The sequence below is a fragment of the Periophthalmus magnuspinnatus genome, chromosome 21 (genome assembly GCF_009829125.3).
Source record: "Periophthalmus magnuspinnatus isolate fPerMag1 chromosome 21, fPerMag1.2.pri, whole genome shotgun sequence".
Lineage (NCBI taxonomy): Eukaryota > Metazoa > Chordata > Actinopteri > Gobiiformes > Gobiidae > Periophthalmus > Periophthalmus magnuspinnatus.
Genome location: NC_047146.1, coordinates 5,777,064 through 5,800,605, shown reverse-complemented (window position 1 = coordinate 5,800,605; position 23,542 = coordinate 5,777,064). Strand labels below are relative to the sequence as shown.

Genomic DNA, 23,542 nt, shown 5'->3' with positions numbered 1-23,542 from the left:
GGAAATCGAGTCCCTGTGCACTGGATTATTGATCGAACAATAGGACAAGCCAAAACCTTATTTACTTTTCCCCTGAGGTCAGATCGACTAGTTTATTGAAGTTATATTTTTCTCAAAGCCTTAACAATATTCATAAAACGCAAAGCAACAAGAAGGATAAAATTAAAATATTACTGGAGGCTGTGGTCGAATGAAGGCTAAAGAAAAGAACAACAGAGTAAAGACCTTATATTTTAATGTGACTTTTCAGAGTTTTTAACCATGTTCGAGTTGTTTCTTCTCATTGAGCCTCTGAAGTTGTATTTGGGGTGATTCATGTTTGAGTTTAATCTTTAATCTCTTCATTTCAAGACGCCATTTTGCCGATGACGTTTGCGTCGCCATTAGCTCCCATTAGACACCGCAGTTTTCTAACGTGGAACTCAGCGGATTTGTTTCTTTTATTGCGTCGTTTTAGATGAACATTGTGATTTAAAATGTGTAAATTCTAACATAATGATCCATGAGTGTCAGAGATGAGAACTATAAAGACACAAGCTCAATAGGGCTGATTTAACACTATTTTATTCCTTGTCTCTGCAAATTCTGCCAAAACAAAGCCAATTGTGAACCGCTATTGTCTTTTAATTGGCTGGACACATCGTTAAAACACAGATGAATATTTAAATTAACAGGTAGGAGGATATGGACAATGGAAACGCTACAATAAGATGTATTCAAATAGCTAAATCTTTTCGACTTTATGTTTTAAATCAGCCGTATAGAGCTTGTGTCTCTATGGTTCTCATCTCTGACACTCGTGGATCATTATGTTAGAATTTACACATTTTAAATCACAATATTCAACTAAAACGATTGAATAAAAGAAACAAATCCGCTGACTTCCGCGTTAGAAAACTGAGGTGTCCAATGGGAGCAGACGTCGCCGTAAACATCACAACAAAGCGTCACGTCGCCCCCTATGGACAGCTGCACGTCACACTAGCGAGCAGCACTTTGTTTTGTTTTTTTTCATTTGTGCCAAAATGACGACGCGACGCTGCCGAATCCTACGAGTATCAACGATTAAGAAAATAAAACTGGAGAAGGAAGCGCGTACGTCACAGTGGAGGTGAAAACGGGGGTAGATCGACAAAATGGCGTCTTGAAAATAGTCGATTAAAGATTAAACTCAAACATGAACCACTCCAAATACAACTTCAAGAGGGGAAATGAGAAGAAACGACTAGAACATGTTTAAAAGCTCTGAAAAGTCCAGTTTGCAGGTCTGATTTCAGGACGGACAGCCTTAAACGCTCTTACCTGCAGGTGTTTGACGATGTTCACGACCTCTCTGGTGGAGTAGGGGTACGTGATGGTGCCCTGGTCGGCCATAGACCTCAGCTCTCCAAAGGCAGACACCAGCTTCTGCAGAGTGGCGTCCGGCACGTCTGGACCGTACTGTTTGAGCATCGCCAGCTCGGCCTGAGGCTTTGGGTTGTCCACCGCGTGACAACTGAAGATGTCACCTGTGCACAAACAAAACTCAGTAATGTGACACAAAATGGCTGATCTTTAAGCATTTTACAGTAAAAGCCCGAAAGAAAAGTTGCGGATAAGTTACTCCGTTTACTTATGACAACTTTATGTTTTATTGATAGACATCTACATCTGTCTCAATGGTGGAATGTTCAGCAGTTACCGTGGCGACACAATGCACACATTAGCAAAAACTGTCAAAAAATCGTCTGAAAACTCTTAAAAAAATACAAAATGGATTTAAACAGCACATTTTCAGGAGCCCGTGATCAATCCGAGCGTTCGTGGTCCTGTTTAGGAGTTTGATTTTCAATAAAAAGCTGAAAGAGGCTAACTGAAAAACTGTTGGCTAACGCTAGCTAGCTTGCGACTGTAATGTTATTTGAGAGGGACTTGTTGAACTGCACAGCTCACCTGTTGTAGTTCCAACTAAATCAGCTCTTTCTGGTCAGATTGTGTTAAAACAAAGCTCAGATTAAAGTCTAACCTGAGTAACAGCGCTTCAGACGGAGTAGTGCGTCCAGTTAGCGTCAGTTAGTTCAGTTTTGAAAGAAGTGGACTGAGCGAGTGCGACGTCACCCACAGCGCTCGGCTCCAGTCAAACGATCGAGGCTAGCAGTTACAGCGGCTAATTTGGAGCGGAGTTTCATATTTGGAATTCCGACCGCGAGTATCATAGCAACCAAAGAGCCAATCAGGAGCGAGGCTGTTGAAGGTAACGCCCCTTCTGGCAGTGGGCATGCGCTTAGCAACGGTGAAATGACACCTGTTGCTAACGCTAAACCTCGGGGGAAAGAATTCAGCTGATTTCGTCTATGGTTGTGAATTTGGTACCTTTTTAAAAACTGTCAGGGCGCAGGTCACAAACACTTCCTTTATATTAATATTTTGCACTAAAGCCACACCCGTCGTACACCCACACTGTTACTGCTTTAGTGTTGTGTTGCTGAAGTGTATAAAAGGTCACCTAGAGCTCCAAAAAAGTCATTGCCCAGGAAGGGGAAGCCAGGTCGGTTGGCCAGGACCAGCATCCTGAAGTCTGGGTGCATGGCTATGGTGTTTGGCCTGTTCGTTGGTACTCGTGGGTCTGAAAGGAGAGAGTACTCAAGTTATTAAAGGTCCTATATTATGACTCTTTTGAGCGTGAAATCATGTTCTAACGCTGTTACCTCCTCAAAAAACAGACCTGCAGTTGTGTTTTGTTTCATTCACACATGTTTGAGTCACACTTTATTATTAGTCTGTACATCTCCAAACCTCAAAACGCTCCGTTCAACCTTGTGATGTCATGAAGTGGTAGTTTTCAAGTTAACAGCTCCTTTTACCTTTAGTTCAGTAGAGATTGGAAATTCCAGATTAGCTGAAATTATCCAAATGATTCTAGTGAAGGTGTGTGGAGCATACACTGTATAAAGAAATGGACTAAGCGACATAGGTGCTTAGCAACGGTGTCAATCAAACCTGTTGCTAACGCTGGCAGGAGTGACCTCGGGGAAAGAAGAAGGTGCATGATTCGTCTGTTATTAATGTTCATATCTTGATTTACAGACACAATAGTGAAATTAAAACCCCCGGATCATGTAGAGCGGGTTAATACGAACAATTAAGACCAAAATGACGAGTCTCACAGCAGCAGTTACAGAGAGAGGAGCCACAGTTTTTCAATAGAAAGTGAACTGGAGCCGATCGATGGAGTCGGAAGCGCGCACATGATCACTTCTTACTTGGAACGCAGCGGCTAGCAATGTCCATTTATATATACAGTCTATGGTATGAAGTTTAAAAACACAGCGGAGCACTTCCTGTATCACCACATGATGACATCACAAGGTGGAACGGAGTGTTTTCAGTTTGAGAGAAGAACTCAGCGTAAATATGCAGGGTTTGTGTGTTAAACATGTGTGAATGAAACAAAAAAAACACAACTCCAGGTCTGTTTGTGACGAAGAAACATCAGTAAAACGCAGAACAGTGGAATATCGGCCTTTGGTGTTAAAGGGAAAGTGTTAAACCTTCCCCTTTAACACCGGGCGGTTCTGTGAGTCCGTCGTTACCGGAAACGATTCTTCGTCCATCAGCGAGGATCATCTCTCCACTTTCCACCAGCGTTTTGAGAATACAGGTGACATTTGTGGGCGCTTTGTCGGCCTCGTCGATGACCAGGATATGCCCCATTTTAACGGCTTTTACCTGCGGAAATCAAAAGAATCGCAGCTTAAAAACGCAATGTTAGAGTCCAAAGGTAATGAGATATTTCGAACAAACCAGGGGTGAATCTTCATAGATAATAATCCCATCTCGGACTGAAGGCTGCAGTGTCAGAGTCTGAACAGTCGTGTCTCTAAAAACAAAAATAACTAACATAAATGGTTTTCTTTTAATGCATTTTAGACTCTCGGACCCCCCGTAGTTTGACCCACGGGGCTGTCCTAGTTTCCTTCTTGGTTAGCCACCGCCATCTTCTGAGCCAAATCTCTGTAGATTTTCGTGCATAGATCTTAGACTCTCTCTGCACTAATATTAGCTGCTGGGACATTAGCGAACCAGGCCAAATCCACTTTTAGCTCTTTGACTTTCACAGGACTTTGACGAACTGCACAGGCCGAGCGCTCACTCAAGTTAAGGGAAATATTTAGCCATTTTCATCTCAAACCCATAAAAAATACAAAAATGATAAACAATTTTGAAATGTCCAAAATAAATATTGAAAAAAAAATCAAAAACACACATGAATTGTCCATGTCCAGCCTTTTTTTTTTCCATATAGATTTGAAAAAAGATCTGTATTTTATGGCTGTAAGTAGAGACCATGTGTAGAGATGTAGTTTTAGCAGTTCAGATACAGATTTCAACACTACAGATTCAAGTATCACGATGCCTGATATCAACCAATACCAGAGCAGAGACTAAAACAGCATTTGTAAAATAAGATAAAACTGATCCAGGTGTGATATACAGCTGCTGTTTACTGCTCAAGCAACGACAGAACAACTTGACGCTGTAGTGACGTCACACTCACTCAGTCCATTTCTTTATAGAGTTTATGATCTGTGCTGATATCCGATACCAGTACTGGATCAACGCGTCTCTAATCATCATCAATATGTAGCCGATTAGCACCTTTAATGAAAATAAAACTGAGAATTTCACTATAACTTTCTGTGACTTTCCATGAAACATGTCCTGGCCAAAAAAAAAAGTCGCCACCCAAAAAGAAAAAATCAAAAATAAAATCACACGTTCTAATATTTGGTTGTTGCGTCTTTAGCTTTGATTATTCACCGTGGCATTGTTTTGATTTCACTTCTGCAACGTCACAATATTTATTTCCATCCAGTGTTGCATTAATCTCTCCCCCTGATCTCACATTGATGATGGTCGAGTCTGACGCTGCTCAAAGCTTCTCCAGCTCATCCCAAAGATTCTCAATGGGGTTAAGGTCTGGACTCTGTGGTGCACGATCCATGTGTGAAAATGATGTCTCTGTCTCTCCCTCTCTCTGCCTCCCTCTCTCTCTCTCCCTTTCTGTGTATCTCTCTCTGTCTCTCTCTTTGTGTTTCTCCCTCTCTGCTTCTCTTTCACTGCCTCTCTCTCTCTCTCTGCTTCTATTTCTCTCTCTGCCTCCCTCTCTCTCTCCCTTTCTGTGCATCTGTCTCTCTCTTTCTGCTTCTCCCTCTCTCTGCTTCTATTTCGCTCTCCCTCCCTCCCTTTCTCTCTTCCTCTCTCTCTCTGTATACTTCTCCCTCTCTGCTTCTATTTCTCTTTCCCTGCCTTTCCCTCTTTCTCTCTCTCTCGCTCTGTCTCTCTGCCTCTGTTTCTCCCTCTCTCTGTTTACTCTCTCCCTCTCTGCTTCTATTTCTCTCTCTCTCTGCCTCCCTCTCTCTCTCTGTGCAGCTCTCTTTCTCTCTCTCTAATCTTTCTCTCTGCCTCCCTCTCTCTCCCTCTTTGCTTCTATTTCTCTCTCCCTCTCTCTCGTTCTCTGTCTCTTACTCTGCTTTCTCGCTCTCTCCCCCTCTCTTCCTCTCAGGCTCCCTTTCTCTCTCTCCCTCTCTCTCTTTCTCAGCCTCCCTCTCTCTCTGTGTTCATCCTCCCTGTCTCTCTCTTTCACAGTTTGATCCTGATGAATCCCGTCATTGTCGTCTTGGAATATTCCCGTTCCATCAGGGAAGAACAAATCCACTGATGTAATAACCTGGTCATTCAGTATATTCAGGTGTCTGACCTCATTCTGCTGCTGAACCTCGACCGGACCAACTGCAGCGACCCCAGTGTTTATTTGCTTCGTTAAATCCAGGTGGCGACTTTTTGTTTTGGTTTTTTTTGACCAGGCAGTGCATTTGTTGCTTCAGCCTCCGTCACAGACCCACAAAGTGTTTCCTTCTTATTAGCGCTCGGATCAATATAAGACCAATCCGTGTCCTTCATTGACAGAAGACACATTCAGTAGCAGAGAAACAGCGAACACTAATGTAAAGGCAAAACAACACTGACCTAATTTTCACGCGAGAGATTAAACACCAAAAAATAAATAAAAAAAAACACCACTTTACCTATGCAGCTGTAGATATTCTCTGGGTCTATTCAGAAGATGCAAAAACCTGTCGATAATTTTATTCTTGCCAACACCCTGTAAAGACAAAAACGCATAATTTAGCTGGATATAGAGCGCCAAAATGTCTCACAACAGACTGTCAAAACAGATGAAATTGTGTTGAGTCCATCTGTGGTGAATACGTAGCTGCCAGAGACCAGTGTGTGTGCGTCTATGCCCGAGTTTGAGGGCGCCATGTTGTGACAAAAGCTGTTCTCTGGGACTCCTGCAGACAACGCCGCCTGCTATGACAGCTTTTTCAACTGTGCGTGCTCATCATTTTTTGAAATTGATTTTTTTTTTTTCCATGCAGGACCATGAAAAGAAAGAAATATCCGAGAAAAAAAACGTATTAGCCGACTGCCGGCTCGTTTTTGTGCGTGTCCCCGAGGCAGTGCGTTAAGATTCTGGACGTCCGCGGTCAATTTTGAGACGGGCAGGTCAAAAAAAGGTGTGATACAGTTTCATTGTAAGCATAAAAAAACATTTAAATAGATATTTGCAGGGGTGTTATTAGAAATTTGGGGGCCCGGGGCAAAAAAAACTCACATGGGCCCCCTTCCATGTAAATTAATAGGAAGAGGGTCCAATTCCAGGTAGAACGATACTTTTTGGAGGTCAATATTAATCAAAGGGACTTCTTCTTTGTTTTAGTTGGACATTTTTAGTAAATCTTCTGCATTATGACAAGATTTGAGCTGTGGAAGGTTGAATTTAGAGATCGGTAAGGGTTTTTTCATGGCCGTTGCTGATACAGATTGTTTAAAATTCAGAGGAACCGATAGCTGATACTTTTTGCGCTGATATTTTGAGTTGATTTTCATTATTTTCCCCAAATTATGTGCATTAAATTTACTATAAACCTTTAGGAGAGCTGCGTAGTCACGTTTTGTGCAGCTATCTCTTCGTATTAAAGTGTTAAAATAAGTTTTTAAGGCGAAAGATCAACCAAAAATAAATATCGCCCTCTGCTGGAGATTTAAGACAGTTTAAGATAGTTGATACGCTAAAAAGTCCAAATATTGTCCATCTCTAGTTGATTTAAGAACTTCTATGACTTATTATAGACGCAAACTACTGTGATACTGTTGCTTTCTGTCATTTATTTATTGCAATTCGTGCTCTAACAATATCGTACATAAAAAATACTCTTTTTGTGGAGAATTCTACTTCATGGTTTGGTTTCAACATTATCGTTTCTCGTCTGTATTTACTTCAGAAATCACCTCAATCGCACTTCAAAATTTATTATCATGAGAGGCGTGATGCTGGGGCCCCCTAAGACCCTGGGGCCCGGGACAACACACAGCTTTGCCCCCCCCGCTGTCAACTCCCCTGGCGCTTTCCACGTTCAGGACACTGGCACCGTTTTACATCAAGAAACCACTCTCATATTCACCTAAACTTGGTTAAATCGAACAGTTATTCCTTTAATTTCATTTTATAAAACACGGCTCACCTGATTTCCGACTAAAAGAAGATGTTCTCCTAAAAGAAAGTCCTTCAGCATGTCCTCCATCACCTTCATATGCTGCGAAAATGAACGCAAATTATAAAACATGTCTTATACATCGTGGTTAAATTAAACACCTCTAGATAAACCGTAGAGACAGAAAACGGGTCAGCTCTAAAGTGGGCCACGTTTCTATCTTAAATCTTATCTGAGCCGTGGACGTGGGCAGTGTAAAGGGCAGAATGAGGACAGTTCTTCAAAAATGTAGGTTGTGTGGCGGCATCACGGAGCAGTATCAAAATGGGGTCAGGCCTGCAGTGATGCGGTGTGCGCCAATACGACGTGAAACCGCAATTTAAGTTTGAATTAGCCAAAAATATGACCTTTTTTTAAACAGGTGCGAGCGACAACCTGAAGTAAAAGTCTGTTATTGTGATGAGGGACAAATTATATTAATAGGAATGTTGTTTTATTTACACAAAAATACTGTAAATACGCTCCAATAAACTCTGTGCACATGGATGTATAATACGAACTGTCCCAGGTGAGTTCGACTAGTGGCCGCTCCAGGTACTGCAGGTACTGTTCTGACAGGGCATCAGGGATTTTGTAGGGTTTCTTCTCTGTTTTCACATGTACATTTAAAAAATTTCAAATCCTCAGAGCGCCTAAAAGTCAGCTTTGTAAGATTTAGCCTCGCTCTGAGCTCGCGCTAGCTCCGCTCTGACGTCAAATGGTGGGAGGAGCTAGCCCAAATTCAGGAAGTACAGCAATACGGAAAAGAAAATTGTTTTTGGGACAATGCACCAATGAGCACAGGCTAATAAAAACAATGCAACGCCATCTTGGGTTCACCTTTCAGATTTTATTGTATTTCCATGTCTCTACAGAGCAAGACGCTAGCTAGCTCACTGCGTCTCAAAGCTAACGCACTTTTATTAAAACCAGCAAACATAAAATAAACAAAACCTTAAAATTCAAATTAATTAAACTGTACTTTAACTGAAGAATACTTCTCTCCTGCAGTTTGTGGTGTTGTTTAAATATTTATTACGCCTCAAATTTAGCATTAGCATTAGCACTGAGACACAAACATGTCTCTTTCTAAACAAAAAATGTCTCTGGTGAAGTAGTCATTTTATTTGTAACATGTTAGTGACATCCACCCACAGCTCCCTGTCCACTGTCTGACCCTTAACCCCCCAACCTCTGACCCCTGACCCTCCCACAACTCCCTGTCCATTGTCTGATCTTTAAATATTCATTAATTTTATTGTGATTCGGGGAAAACCTCAGAGATAAAACTGGACAGGAAGTAGTGACGCTAACAGTGGAGAGAGGGCGCTATTGTGCACAGAGCCTATTTAGTATTTTAAAAAATCACTGTAAGACTTAGCCAATCGCTGAACGCAAGAATCAGAGCCAGGAGATATGAAATCATGCCTATAAAAGATAAAACACTGGCTTGGGAGACAGAGGGTTCTGTCTTTGAAAACCCATTACAAACTGCTATAAAAACACTCCCGCAAGAACTCTACCAGATCAAATTTCCATCATTAACAAAGACGCCATAGTTCCACAAGAGACTGAAACCAGATCTGACCCAGAACTGAAATTCTACAGCAAAACCGTGTAATAAGTTGCTGTTTGATTGTATTTTATTATGAAAATTACCTGTGGATTGTCATAAAAAAGCACATCTGGGACTTTCATCTTCATATCGGGGTTGTAAACTGGAGCTGAGACACTTCCGATGGTCAAAACTCCGTCTTTCACCGTACCTAAAGTGTCAAACGGTTATAAATAAGTAGGTTCTGATGCGGGTGGAAGGTACAGGTGGGCGGTTGTAAACTTACACGTGTAGCTACGAGAATCTTCACTCGCTTCTGGTGTGTTTTCGATGGAGGAGTTGGAAAGGCTTTTTTGCAGGGAGGCACGTGCAAGACTGGGCAGAAACCTGGAGTACAGATACAAAAGCGTTACATCAGAGTCTCCACAACTAACCCGGGCTAAACAACAGCTAAGAATGTCCGACTACAGCAGGTTTAAAGAGGTTTACAACATGGATAAAGAGGTTTAATCAACATCAGGACAGTTTAGAAGCAGTTTAAGAAGCGGAGGACAATTTGATCAATAGAAAACAAGTAAAAAACAAGGATTTAAGTGAGTCTAACCCAGAGATACTTTGGGTTAAATCAGCCCTATAGAGCTTGTGTCTCTATGGTTCTCATCTCTGACACTCATGGATCATTATTTTATGATTTACATGTTTTAAATCACAATATTCAACTAAAAACGACTTAATAAAAGAAATAAATCTGCTGAGTTCTGTTAGAAAACTTTCTTTCTCTCTCTCTCTTTCTTTCTCTCTCTTTCTCTCACTTTTTCTTTCTCTCTCTTTCTCTCACTTTTTCTTTCTTTTCTCACTCTCTTTTGTTCTCTCTTTCTCTCTTTTTTCTTTCTCTGTCTCTTTTTTCTCTCTCTTTCATTCTCTCTTTTTCTTTCTTTCCCTCTTTCTCTTTTTTCTTTCTCTGTTTTTCTTTTTTCTCTCTCTTTCTCTTTCATTCTCTCTCTTTCTTTTTCTCTTTCCCTCTTTCTTTCTCTCTCTTTCTCTTTTGTTCTCTCTCTTTCTCTTTTGTTCTCTCTCTACCTCTCTTTCTCTCACTTTCTTTCTCTCTCTTTCCCTCTCTTTCTCACTCTTTCTTTCTCTCTTTTTTCTTTCTGTCTTTCTTTTTTTCTCTCTCTCTCTTTCTTTCTCTGTCTCTCACTTTCTTTCTCTCTTTTTTTCTCTCTCTTTCTTTCTCTTTCATTCTCTCAATGCGCCGTGTAGATGACAGCGCCCCCTATGGACAGCTGCACGTCACACTGGCGAGCAGCACGTTTAAAAAAACGCGACGCTGCCGAATCCTCCGAGTGTCAACGATTAAGAAAATAAAACTGGAGGAGGAAGTGCGTACGTCACAGGTGGAGGTGAAAACGGGGGAAGATCGACAAAATGGCGTCTTGGAAATAAACGATTAAAGATTAAACTCAAACAAGAATCACTCCAAACACAACTTAAAGAGGGATAAATGAGAAGAAACGACTAGAACACGGTTAAATCTCTGAAAAGTCGATCTCGCAAAGACAAAACGTGAGTAAATAAGTTCTAAATTATACAAAAAGACAAATTAATTAGTTTTTAATGAACTAAAATGGACCAAAACCAAGACTAGAACCAAAGACGACAAAGCTCCACTAGACGTGCGCCATAGACTGTTTATATAAATGGACATAGCTAACCTGCTAGCCGCTGCAATCAAAACAGGAAGTGATCATGTGCGCACTTCCAGCTCCATCGACTCTGGCTCCAGTTCACTTTCTATTGAAAAACTGCGGCTCCTCTCTCTGTACCTGCTGCTGTCAGACTCGTCGTTTTGGTCTTAAAATGTTCGTATTAACCCGCTCTACGTGATCCTGGGGGTTTTATTTCTCTATTACGTCTCTACTGTGATCGGAGAGGAGTTCAAATCCACTTTCGTACCTGGAGAGACAGGCCTTGTTGACTGCGTGAGCGATACTCTCCTCGGGATACTGCGAGAGGCGTCGGCAGATCCTCAGCAGCTGTCGAGTGGAAAGAGAAGAGGCCAGAGACTGCGCCTGCGGACGAAGACGCGTACGATAATTAGACCGACTCGGCGCGCGGAAACATGCTCGGCGCACTCACCGTAGGGTCGTGAGTGCTGCGTAGGCCGTGAGTGAGGTGCAAGAGCTGCTCTACTGACTCCTTTGGTACGTTGGGCGCCTACGAGAAGAACAAATGAACAAGGAAGGTTTGACAATGCCTGAATATCGTATAAACATATAGAAATACAGTGAGAACTAGACTATGTAGATATAACGCACACAGAGACTTCAGCCTCTACTTTAAACCTTTACATTCACTCTTTCTCTCAGCGCTTCGTTTCATAACAGGTGATGAATTTAAGGTCGTTTTCACACTGTCACTAGAGCGATGCTTGGGCCAGTGTGAATCCAACAGTCTCATTATGATTCACATTAAAAGTCTGATCCGAGAGTACTTCAAACAGGAGGTCTCAGAGCGGATCCGGCCTCAGTCTGGAGCGGGGCGAGTGTGGGCCGACCTTGGACCGAACTACGCAGTTGGTTGTGATAGAAAAACTGCTAGGAATTGGGGGGGGAAAAACCCAAAAAACATAAAGCTCGTATCATAACTTAAAATCAGCGACAGCCTCCTCAGGTCTGTCTGCGCAGGTGAGTCTGGGTCTGTCTGCGCAGGTAAGGCTGGTCTGTCTGCGCAGGTGAGTCTGGATCTGTCCGCGCAGGTGAGTCTGGGTCTGTCTGCGCAGGTAAGGCTGGTCTGTCTGCGCAGGTGAGTCTGGGTCTGTCCGCGCAGGCGAGTCAGGTCTGTCTGCGCAGGTGAGCTTGGTCTGTCTGCGCAGGCGAGTCAGGTCTGTCTGCGCAGGTGAGGCTTGGTCTGTCTGCGCAGGTGAGTCTGGGTCTGTCTGCGCAGGTGAGTCTGGGTCTGTCTGCGCAGGTGAGTCTGGGTCTGTCTGCGCAGGCGAGTCAGGTCTGTCTGCGCAGGTGAGTCTGGGTCTGTCTGCGCAGGTGAGTCTGGGTCTGTCTGCGCAGGCGAGTCTGGGTCTGTCCGCGCAGGTGAGCTTGGTCTGTCTGCGCAGGTGAGTCTAGGTCTGTCTGCGCAGGTAAGGCTGGTCTGTCTGCGCAGGTGAGGTGTTGTTCCAAAAGCTTTTTCTCCTCCGTTAACAGCGATTACAGTCCTCACAGTGTATTTAGGTAAAAGAAAAGACCTCTGTGTGTTGGGGAAGTGAGCGTGTGTGTGCGTATGTGTGTGTGCGTGTGTGTGTTCACGGGACTCTGTCGCTTGAAGCACATTGTCATATAAATGCGTTTGGCGATCAGTGATGGATTCTTGTGACTCATAGTGTGTGTTTGGGGTGGATGATGTGGTGTGTGTGAACAAAACAAGTGAAGTAAACACAACTATATTTAGAGCCACTAGGGGGCGCTCCACAGAGTCACTAACATGTGTGAAAGCCACGTACAGACCGTCACTGAACAGTCTATGAAAAAGCAGGCTGGTCATTACTGGCAGAGGTTTGTTTTGTTTGTTTTTGTTTGATTTGTTCTGTATTTTAGTCTCACTGGACTCTCCCTGTAGAAATAAAGAGAAATGAAAGATAAAAAACAGTAACATACGACATAAAGGTGTGGAGTTTCAGGCAAATAATCCCGTTTTTGTGAGGAGCTTTTACCATTTTGATTTGAACTGCTATAGCGGACCGATGCTATAGTGTGAAACCATAAATATTCAATTAGCGTCACTTGGCATTTGTTAATATTAAAAGAAGAAGTTGTTTCGCTTTAACCACAGACATCCTGAATAAGGGACTTCGACTGTAGGTGTTTTCTGATCTGTTCTAATGTTCCTTTCCTTTTTTTGTTTCATTCACACACGTTTAACGCACAAACCCTGCATATTTACGCTTTATTCTTCTCCCCAAATGACAAGAACTCTGATCCACCTTGTGATGTCATCAAGTGGTGATACAGGAAGTGCTCCACTGTGTTTTTAAACCCCACACACCTTCACTTTGAATCATTTGGATCATTTCAGACCTGGAATTGCCACTTACATCTACTGAAATGAAGCTAAAAAGGAGCCGTTCACGTGAAAACTACCACTTTATGACATCACAAGGTGGAACGGAGCATTTTGAGGTTTGAAGATGTCACGGACTAATCATAAAATGTTACTCAAACATGTGTGAATGAACCAAAACACAACTCCAGGTCATTAGAACGCGACTTAACGTTCACACGAGTCAGTTTTTGCGCGATGTAGCACCTTTAAAGTTGATTTACCGACATGAATCGACATTTCCTCGTCTTATCCCGTGTTACGTGATCTGTCTGAAAATAAAACAAAAGGAAAAATAAACAGGGTTAAGCCCCGTGGGTGGCGTGTGCTGTTGTTGCTTACCAGCCCCTCTATGAGCTCCATCTCTTCTGCCTTGCTCATCGGCGTGACAGTGTGGTAGAGGAACATCGTAAGCAGTTCTGGACCCAACCACTGCTGACCTTTGCTGCCGCCTCCGCTGGCGCCGACCACCGGGGGCTCCGCGAGGGCCAGGACCCGGAACGCCGGGTGTACGGGAAAGATAGACCTGTGAATACAAACGCAGGGATGAGACCGGAGGAGGAAAAGGACGGAGCAGCCGTAGAAACCATCTGCGGCGTGTAAATAGGTGCGAACGCAGGTGTCAGGTGGGTCTGCGCGTGAACGTCAGGCGCCGGAACACGCCTCCCGACAGACGGCGCGTTCGTAATCGTTTCGTAACAGGTGATGGATTTAAAGCCGGCGCGGTCTACGGAAAAAGGAAGGACGGACGTCGCAATCTGTCAGAAGAGAACGACACTGTGTATTTATGAAATGTGTTTGTAAAATGTGTTTATAAAAGATTAAAACCATAGACTGACTCAATAAAGCACTTTAATGTTTTAATACAAGATCTCATGAGTGTCTATGGATAAAAACTGAGCAACAGAGAGGAGGAGGGAGGGAGAGACAGGAGACAGAAAGAGGAGAAGGGGAGAGAAGGAGGGAGAGGGAGGAGTAGAGAGAGAGTCAGAGGGAGAGGAGAGAGAAAGAGGAAAGGGGGAGAAAAGGAGGGAGAGGGAGTGAGAGGGAAGGAGGAAGGGGGAGAGAGAAGGAGGGAGGGAGGGAGGGAGGGAGGAGAAGGAGGGAGGGAGGGAGAGGGGAGAGAAGGAGAGGAGAGGACAGAGAAAGAGGAAAGGGGGAGAGAAGGAAGGAAAGGGAGGAGGAGAGAGGGAGAGAGAAGGAGGTAGAGGGAGGTGGAGGAAGAGGAGGAGAGAAGGAGGAGGAGGACAGAGAGAGTGAGAGGGAGGGAGGGGGAGAGAGAAGGAGAGGAGAGAAAAGAGGGGGGAGTGAGAGAGAGGGAGGTGGAGAGAGAAGGAGGAGAGAGGGAGGTAAGAGGAAAAAGAAAGAGGAGAGGAGGAGGAGACAGAGAAAGAGGAGGAGAGAGGCAGAGGAGAAGAGAGGGAGGAGGAGACAGAGAGAAAAAGGAGGAGAGAGGGAGAAGTTGAGGGGAGGGAGGGGGAGAGAGAAAGAGGAAAGGAGGGGAGAGAGAGGTCGAGATAGAGGGAGTAAAACAGATAGAGGTTGTGAGAGAGGGAGGAGGAGAGAGAAAGAGAAGAGGAGGAGGGAGGTAGGGAGATTGAAAAAGGAGAGAAGAAGAGAGGGAGTGAGGGGGAGGGAGGGGGAGGGAGGAGGAGAGAGAAAGAGGAAAGGAGGAGAGAGGGCGGGAGGGAGAAGTTGAGGGGAGGGACGGGACAGAGAAAGAGGAGAAGAGGAGAGAGTGAGATTAGGAGGAGAGATGGCAATATAGAGGGGGAGTGAGAGAGGGAGTGGAGAGAGAAAGAAGAGGAAGAGAGAGGGAGAGAGGAAGAGGAGAGAGAAAGAGAAGAGGAGGAGAGAGGGAGGGATAGCAGACGTGGAGATGAACATTTACAATGAACCTGCTCCTGTTTTTAATGTTTTAAATGGACGTGTGGAGTCATGTGTTTGTTTGGTTTAGATTGTTCTGTATTTTTATTTTTGGTTATTTTTTATTTTTCTCTCTTCTTGTAGAAACAGAGACATGATGAAAATGAACAAACGGATCTTGTGATTGAGACGACGGCCGAGTCTCCACAGAAACACCCTCAAACACCAGGATATATTTACTCCAACGTGGGCGGCACAAGCTTTTATTATTACAGCATTTCTCTCTTTGTCGTTCATTTAAAAAAAACATGACGTCATTAACCTGTTTTTAGAAAGTATGAAAACGCCAAAACCATCATGTGCACCGTGGCTCAGTCGGTAGAGCGTTTGCCCACTGATCAGAAGCTCGATGGTTTGAATCCTGTGTGTGAATGTGTGAGGAGTTAAAAATCTGACTATCTCATTTCTAACTTTAAACTTTTAATGCAAGATCTCATGAGTGTCTATGGCTAAAAACTGAGCAACAGAGGGGAGGAGAGAGGGAGAGGAGAGAGAAAGAGGAGAGGGGAGGAAAGGAGGGAGAGGGAGGAGGAGGAGGAGAGAGGGAGAGGAGAGGAGAGGAGGAGAGAGGGAGGGAGGGGGAGTGAGATAGAGGGAGGAGAAGAGAGAAAGAGAAGAAGAGGAGAGGAAGAGAGAGGGAGGGGGAGTGAGAGAGAGGGAGGAGAGAGGGAGAGAGAGGAGAAGAGAGGAGAGAAAGAGGAGAAAAGGAGAGAAGGAGGGAGAGGGGGGAGGAGGAGGGAGGGAGGGAGGGGGGAAAGAGAAGAGGAGGAGAGAGGGAGGAGAGGTAGAGTGAGAGGGAGGAGAGAGGGAAAGGAGGAGTGACAGAGAGGGAGGAGGAGAGAGAAAGAGAAGAGGAGGAGAGGGGAGAGGAGGAGAGAGGGAGAGGAGTGAGAGAGCGGGAGGAAAGAGGGGGAGAGAGAAGAGAGGAGAGAAAGAGGAGAAGAGGAGAGAAGAAGGGAGAGGGAGGAGGGAGAAAGAGGAGAGGGGAGAAAAAGAGGAGAGGAGGAGAGAGGGAGGAGAGGTAGAGTGAGAGAGAGGGAGGAGAGAGGGAAAGGAGGAGTGACAGAGAGGGAGGAGGAGAGAGAAAGAGAAGAGGAGGAGAGAGGGAGGTAAGAGGGGAAAGAAAGAGGAGAGGAAGAGTTTTTCTGCTTTTGTTGCAGAAAAACAAAACAACAACAACAAAAAAAACATTTAAAAAGATGGATTCTACAGTAGTGGGATTGCTTCTCCACAGATCAAACCTGTAACTTGGCTTGGTGGGGTTATCTAAGCCTAATAATGCTTTACAACGGAACATTCTAGGGAGAACTACAGATTTTCCATGGAGGCAAACAGGAATCTTTCACCAAAAAAATGACACGGTGCACTTTAAAGTTCACAAACTGATAGTTACACTCAAATACTTTCCTTCTGCGGCGACGCAAACGTGAGGAGGAACAGCTCGTACACAAACACGAGCGAAATCAGAACCAACCAGAACACACGGAAACATTACATAACAGCTTGTTACCTGGCAACATGCAGTTTTCTCTATAGTAGCACATTTATACTTACTAAAGAGAATCTGTTACTAAGAGGCAAAGCGTCTTAACCCTGAGCGACTCACACATTTAGCCACAAACTAGAGGAAGAGGAAACGGGCTTATTTCAACCCAGACGCCCAACCACAAACATCCTTCCTGCCGACTATGGTGGTTTTCACACACATGTGCTTGTAAACATGCAAACATATATAGTAAGTGCTAGGTGCAAAAATACACAAGACATTCTGAAGGGTCTGCGCTGACAGATATGAAGCCAGAACACTTACATAAAAAATGTGACAATAGTTCTCTGCAAAAATCTCCTTGTTCTTGTGTTTTTATTTTATTATTTCCATATCTTTTACTCAAAAACATTCATTTTTCTTCCCGTTATGGTCTTACTATTGTAGCACATTTAACAGTTTTTACAGGTAGAATTTAAGGTTTAATTTCTACAGACCTCTTCATTAAAACACTTGTAAATGTGTATTTTTTGGTATATCGTCAATTTTAGACACTTAGGAGCAGGTGAATATGAACCGCACCAGCTACATTTTAAAAGAAAATAAACTTTGTACATATATAAGCTGCACCTGAAGTTTTTTTGAGTTTTTTTTTTTAATTTAAGACAAGCTTTTTTCCAAACTGTGCCTGAAAATCAGCACCAACACGGTATCGACACAGGATGAACATACCTGCAGGTTTAGAAAATAAAACTGCATCTGCTTTTATTTCCTCTGAAAACTTTTGCCGTCTTTTTACATTGACTAAGTTCGTCCCACTGCAGCCTCCAACGTGAAGGTCCATCAACCATCAACCAAGTTCACTGATGCAAAACTTACGTGCAGCGTTTCTTTTTCCTTCTCTCTTTGTCGCTTACATGCAGTGGCTCTATTTCCTTCTCTCTTTGTCGCTTACATGCAGTGGCTCTATTTCCTTCTCTCTTTGTCGCTTACATGCAGTGGCTCTATTTCCTTCTCTCTTTGTCGCTTACGTGAAGCTTCTCTATTTCCTTCTCTCTTTGTCGCTTACATGCAGTGGCTCTATTTCCTTCTCTCTTTGTCGCTTTCATGCAGTGGCTCCATTTCCTTCTCTCTTTGTCGCTTACGTGAAGCCTCTCTATTTCCTTCTCTTTGTCGCTTTCGTGCAGTGGCTCTATTTCCTTCTTTCTTCCGTTGAATAGGTCGTAGGGGAAAAAAGCAGAGGCTTATAGTCCAAAATTGACGGTATTATTTCCATATGTCCTGTCTCACTGTTGAACCACATTTTTAACAGGTAGAATTTAAAGTTTAAAGCCTCTACAGACGTCTACATTAAAACTGCAAACATGTATTTTTTTTTTTTTTTACCTTTCTTGCAGTTCCTGGTCTGTAAACTGCAGTTCTTCTTTCAGTGTTTGGTATCTGTCCCATCGTAGCAGCCTGGTTCCGTCGTATAGATCCAACTCTCTGTCGTGTAGTAACCTTGAAAACAAAACAGTGAGAGGTAAAGTACTACTGCATTTGTAATTTAATGTGATGCAGTTAGTGTGAGCAGGGCCGGGTCTATGGAGTGGGGAGGGAGCAAACAGTCCATCATACCCTCAGTTAAAGGGGCTCATATTATGTTATTCTCCGAGCGGTTTAAGGGTCGTACCGAGATAAAACAGCCAGAGTTCCTAAATTGACCCGGTGGATCCCGTCCAGCAGCAGGAGCTTCCCCTCCAGAGCAGCAAGAACGAGAGGAGAAGGTCTCCACGCCGTGTCACCGTTAGGAAGAGTGAACCTCTGCTGGAGGAGATCCCGCGCTGTCATGTCCTATGAAGAGGAGGAGGAGGGGGGGGGGGGGAGGAAGAGAAGGAGGAAGAGGAAGGAGGAGGGGGAGGAGGAGGAAGAGGAGGAGGGGGAGGAAGAGGAGGAGGAAGAGGAAGGAGGAGGGGGAGGAGGAGGAAGAGGAGGAGGGGGAGGAAGAGGAGGAGGAAGAGGAAGGAGGAGGAAGAGGAGGGGGAGGAAGAGGAGGAGGGGGAGGAGGAGGAAGAGGAGGAGGGGGAGGAGAAGGAGGAGGGGGAGGAGGAGGGGAAGGAGGAGGAAGAGGAGGAGGGGGAGGAGGAGCAGGAGAAGGAGGAGGAAGAGAAGGAGGAGGAAGAGAAGGAGGGGGAGGAGGAGCAGGAGGAGGAAGAGAAGGAGGGGGAGGAGGAGAAGAAGGAGGAAGTGGAAGAGGAGGAGAAGGAAAAGGAAGAGGAGAAGAAGGAGGAGGAAGAAGAGGAGAAGAAGAGGACAAGGAAGAAGAAGTAGGAGGAGGAGATGGAGGAGGCGGAGGTGGAGAAGGAAAAGGAGGAGGAAAAGAAAACGGAGAAGGAGGAGGAAGAAGAGGAGAAGGAGATGGAGAAGGAAAAGGAGGGAGAAGAGGAGAAGAAAAAGAAGAAGAAGGAGAAGGAGGAGACGAAGAAGAAGAAGGAGGAGGAAGAGGAGAAGGAAAAGAAGAAGGAGGAGAAGAGGAAGAAGGAGGAGGAGGACAAGGAGAAGGAGGAGAAGAAGGAGAACAAAACATAAATAATCGTCACTAAACTAACATTAACATTTTGAAGCAAACTGCACAAAACAAAGTCAAAAATGTAAAACCAGGACAAAACTATAATTTCTTACGTAATAAAGAAAAATGCTGGTCGTCCATGTCTCTTCCCAAAAATGGGTTTTTTTGAGTTGACAAAATGAACTACTGTGGATTCTGCAATTCCCGCAGAGCAAGTCACCCCCTAACCCCAGAGCGCTAAAAATAACCTGAGCATGATGCACAAATACATACGGCCCATGAACAGACGCTTCCTGTGGCAACGACAGAATCACACAGGACGACAGAGGAACGACTCTCCACTGATACACACAACATCAACACAACAACACACAACATCAACACAACATCGACACACAACATCGACACACAAGATCAACACAACATCGACACACAACATCAACACACAAGATCGACACACAACATCAACCGTTCACTCCTGCACAGATTCATCGCAAAAGTGTGGAGATTTTTGACATTTTTATGTGATAAGTAAAAGTTTTATCTCGTCCAGGTCTGATCTAGAGTAAAACAAAAATTAATCTGCCTTTTATCTGATTTTTGGTTTTGTTCAGTCTGTTTTTTACCTGTTGCGTCTCTGGCCTGTATATTTATAAAAGTTATTGAAAAGTCGGTTTATTTGGATTATTCTGTTGTGTATCATAAAATATACAACATGAACCAAAGAAATGAGTGAGTTTAGGTCAATTAAATAAGGGATGAACCAACACAATATCGGCCTTGTGTTTCAGACCAAGAACAACCAAAGACCCATCAGATCTAAACCAGGTCTATAACAGGACTGTTCTAGGTCTAATCTAGGACTAAACCAGGTCTATAACAGGACTATTCCAGGTCTAAACCAGGTCTATAAGAGGACTATTCCAGGTCTAAACCAGGTCTATAACAGGACTATTCTAGGTCTAAACCAGGTCTAAACCAGGTCTATAACAGGACTATTCCAAGTCCAAACCAGGTCTATAACAGGACTATTCTAGGTCTAAACCAGGTCTAAACCAGGTCTATAACAGGACTATAACAAACTGGTGCAAAAAGACGATTTACTGAGCAACCTTGGCACAAAACATGTCACAATATTATTAAACTTGTATTTTCAACATCAGATTCAGCAGATACTTAAAGATACAGTGTGTAACATCTCTGGTGGGGGTCTGTCACCATGGAGACGTAGGTGCCTCCAGGTCAGATCTGTGGAGAGGCGAGCCCACTAACAGTAAGAATGCATGCTTCTCAAGGACGGTTCAGAGCGATAAAAATACGTAAAAGTAAGTGAATAAATTAATGTTTGCGGAACATTTCAGGCAAAGCAAAGACATCTCCATGGTGAGTCCTACCAGAAAAGTTACCTAGTGCGCCTTTACAGCTAGTACAGTACTTCAAATGTGACAGAACATGTAGGCAAGTGTAGTTTTATTGACTTAAGCACTTCAAGACGCAGAAGAGCTCCCTAATAAACGTGCAGCGTAAACAAACTCATTTTTCATATAAAACGCTGCACTAATCTGTCAAAACGTATAAAATGAGAAGAACCCGAGGCCTAAATAAAAAGCTGGCACTTGCTTCTCACAATATTGGTCCAGAGTTGAACAGATGGTCAGAGGCATCACATCATGAATACTGCATGAGCCGTGACCTACAGTAAAAGGGCTTTTTCCGGCAGCTCCAGTTTTCACTTTTATCGCGGGTCTGTGTCACCTCTGTCGATGCGGATTTCAGCCGTTCCTCAAAACTTAAAACCGTAGTCTGTGTAAAGACGTGGACTGAGCGAGCGTGACGTCACCCACAGCGTTCGTATCTTGATTTACAGACACAAAAGTGAAATAAAAAACCCCGGAATCACGTAGAGCGAGCGATTTTAGCACCAAGGTTCTCCACAAACACGAGGTGCGAGCGGCTCTGCCCACCGACCCCCGGCGATCCTCGACCACTCAAAGATCCACTTCAGACTTAGAGGCGTTCAGTCATAACCCCACAGGTGTTACCGTCGCCCCATTGGCTCCTCAACCAAGCGCACGCACCTAATAAATCGGTACAAATTCATCTATAAAACATTGGTAAAACCCCTCATTATCTTCGCTCACTCATCAATATCTCTAATAACACACATAACCTACTTTCCAGTAACATTATCCCCATGATCGCCCCACGAGTCCGTACGTCCTTTTGGTCGATCATCATTTCAGTTCGCTGCACCCAACCTCAGCCTTTGCTCAATCGGCTTTTTCTTATCAAACCATTAGGCAGTGGAATCAGCTTCCAGACAGTCTGAAATTGTCTGTGGATTTTAATAGTTTTACTCGAAATTTGAAAAAGTTCATTTTAAATAATCAGTCTAGTTAGTTGGTGCTGCTCTGTGCTCACTGTATAAACCTGCACATAATGATTTTTATATTAGTCTGGACTGGGGGGGACATATGTACGGCAAATCGTTCGTCGTATATTGTAATTGTTAATTGATGTGTGTTTTTTAATGTGTGTTCACCTGCTCAGGGACTGCAGATGGAAAGTAGCAGCAGCTAAATCTGGTGCAAATCATCTTTTCCTTGTAAGATTAATGGATTTGTACATGGTCCCTGTCAAATAAAGAATAAAGAAACAAGAAAGACTGGAACAATCTACAAAAAACTCTAAAACTTAGTACTATGATACCAATAGCTTCATTCATCAACTCAATAAAATCTATAGTACGTGACCAATGTACTTGTTTTTAACTCTGTTTTTAAACTCTGCTCACCTATGTGTATATATGTAAATAGTGGGAAATAGTAACTGTCTTAGTGTTGTTGTTTTGTTGTTGTTTTGTTGTTTTGTCTTGTCTTTGCCTGTATGGATGTTATTCTGTTGTATGTTGAAATTTCTGCTTCTTGGCCAGGTCGTCGCTGAAAATGAGAATTGGTTCTCACCCGACCTACCTGGTAAAATAAAAGTTAAATAAATAAATAAATAAATAAATAATCTCTGAACCTGCAGGGTAAAACTAACCTGTCTCACAACGGTCTGATCCCCAGCGCACGCTCCCCATTAGCGGGCGAACGATCCAACGCTTGGTCCTGCTTAAAACCCCCAAAAAAGTCTTAAGGATCGTGAACTTTTTTAAGACCAAAATGACGAGTCTGACAGCAGCAGTGACGGAGAGAGGAGCCGCAGTTTTTCAATAGAAAGTGAATTGAAGCCAGAGTCGATGGAGCCGGAAGCGCGCGCATGATCACTTCCTGTTTAGCACGTGGCGGCTAGCAGGTTAGCTATGTCCGTTTATACATACAGTCTATGTTTAAACTAAAACGTACCTGGTAGAGCATGACCGGTTCAATACTGTATCCCAAGATTTCCGCAAACTCTCTGGCGATCGCCGACTTGCCGCAGCCCTGAGGGAAACAGCGGTGTTGATGTTTGCGTAAAAACGACAAATGTAAAATCCGGGGGAGGTCTGGGTAAAAAACCTTGGCTCCGATGAGGCAGATGTCCTTGACCATGTGGGACTGCATCATCTCTGCGATCAGCTGGGACTGGCTGCGCGTGCCGACGAAGAGCGGACTGCGGTTGGGCTGACGCACGTCGTTTAGACCAGACCGAACCTGCAAAGAGAAAAACCTGAAGAGTTTAACGTGAGAATATCAACACGACTCTTTCAATTCAATTCAAAGTTTGTTTCTATAGCACATTTAAAACAACTTCAGCCGAACAAAGTGCTTCACATAAAAGCTGCAGTGGAAGAAGTGCTCAATTTTGTTAAGTAAAAGTACAAACACCGGAGTAAAAAAGTATTCAATTAAAGTCAAAGTATCACATGAAAAATCTACTGAAGTAAAAGTGTTAAAGTACCTGTTTAAAAATGTACTTAAAGAGTAAAAAGTAAAAGTATTTCTTGCAAATTATGAGTCTTATAAAGCTTCAAATGTGGCGATTTTGATAAAGATAAAGATTTGAGCTGGATTTTGTTCATCGGAAATAATAGAATCAATATTTTTTTAAAAGCTGTTTTTATTTGTATATTTTTGTTTTGGAAATTATGAAGTTGATAAGAATAAACCCTCAGCCTTTTCAGCAGCTCTCAGACAATAATAAAAAGTACTTTTATTTTTCAGTGTAGTTCAAAAATGTAGTGGAGGAGAAAGTACAGATACTGCTCTCAAATGTACTCAAGTAAAAGTAAAATCTTCTTCTTCTTCTTCTTCTTCTTCTTCTTCTTCTTCTTCTTCTTCTTCTTCTTCTTCTTCTTCTTCTTCTTCTTCTTCTTCTTCTTCTTCTTCTTCTTCTTCTTCTTCTTCTTCTTCTTCTTCTTCTTCTTCTTCTTCTTCTTC

At 43.4% G+C, this 23,542-nt stretch overlaps 1 protein-coding gene across 1 annotated transcript in view; it reads right to left on the bottom strand.

Moving 5' to 3' along the window:
- The window catches only part of vwa8 (von Willebrand factor A domain containing 8), an 87,588-nt gene that overhangs the window by 50,388 nt on the left and 13,658 nt on the right, over positions 1–23,542 (bottom strand). Inside the window, exons 11-25 of the mRNA XM_033986804.2 lie at positions 22,682–22,816; positions 22,529–22,606; positions 18,306–18,466; positions 18,020–18,133; positions 13,564–13,747; positions 11,269–11,346; positions 11,086–11,201; positions 9,419–9,519; positions 9,237–9,343; positions 7,569–7,640; positions 6,069–6,145; positions 3,784–3,859; positions 3,573–3,708; positions 2,486–2,605; positions 1,303–1,508 (exon numbers count right to left, since the gene is read on the bottom strand). Of these exons, the coding sequence (XP_033842695.1) occupies positions 1,303–1,508; positions 2,486–2,605; positions 3,573–3,708; positions 3,784–3,859; positions 6,069–6,145; positions 7,569–7,640; positions 9,237–9,343; positions 9,419–9,519; positions 11,086–11,201; positions 11,269–11,346; positions 13,564–13,747; positions 18,020–18,133; positions 18,306–18,466; positions 22,529–22,606; positions 22,682–22,816 (1,761 nt within the window). The remainder of the gene's footprint in view (positions 1–1,302; positions 1,509–2,485; positions 2,606–3,572; positions 3,709–3,783; positions 3,860–6,068; positions 6,146–7,568; positions 7,641–9,236; positions 9,344–9,418; positions 9,520–11,085; positions 11,202–11,268; positions 11,347–13,563; positions 13,748–18,019; positions 18,134–18,305; positions 18,467–22,528; positions 22,607–22,681; positions 22,817–23,542) is intronic.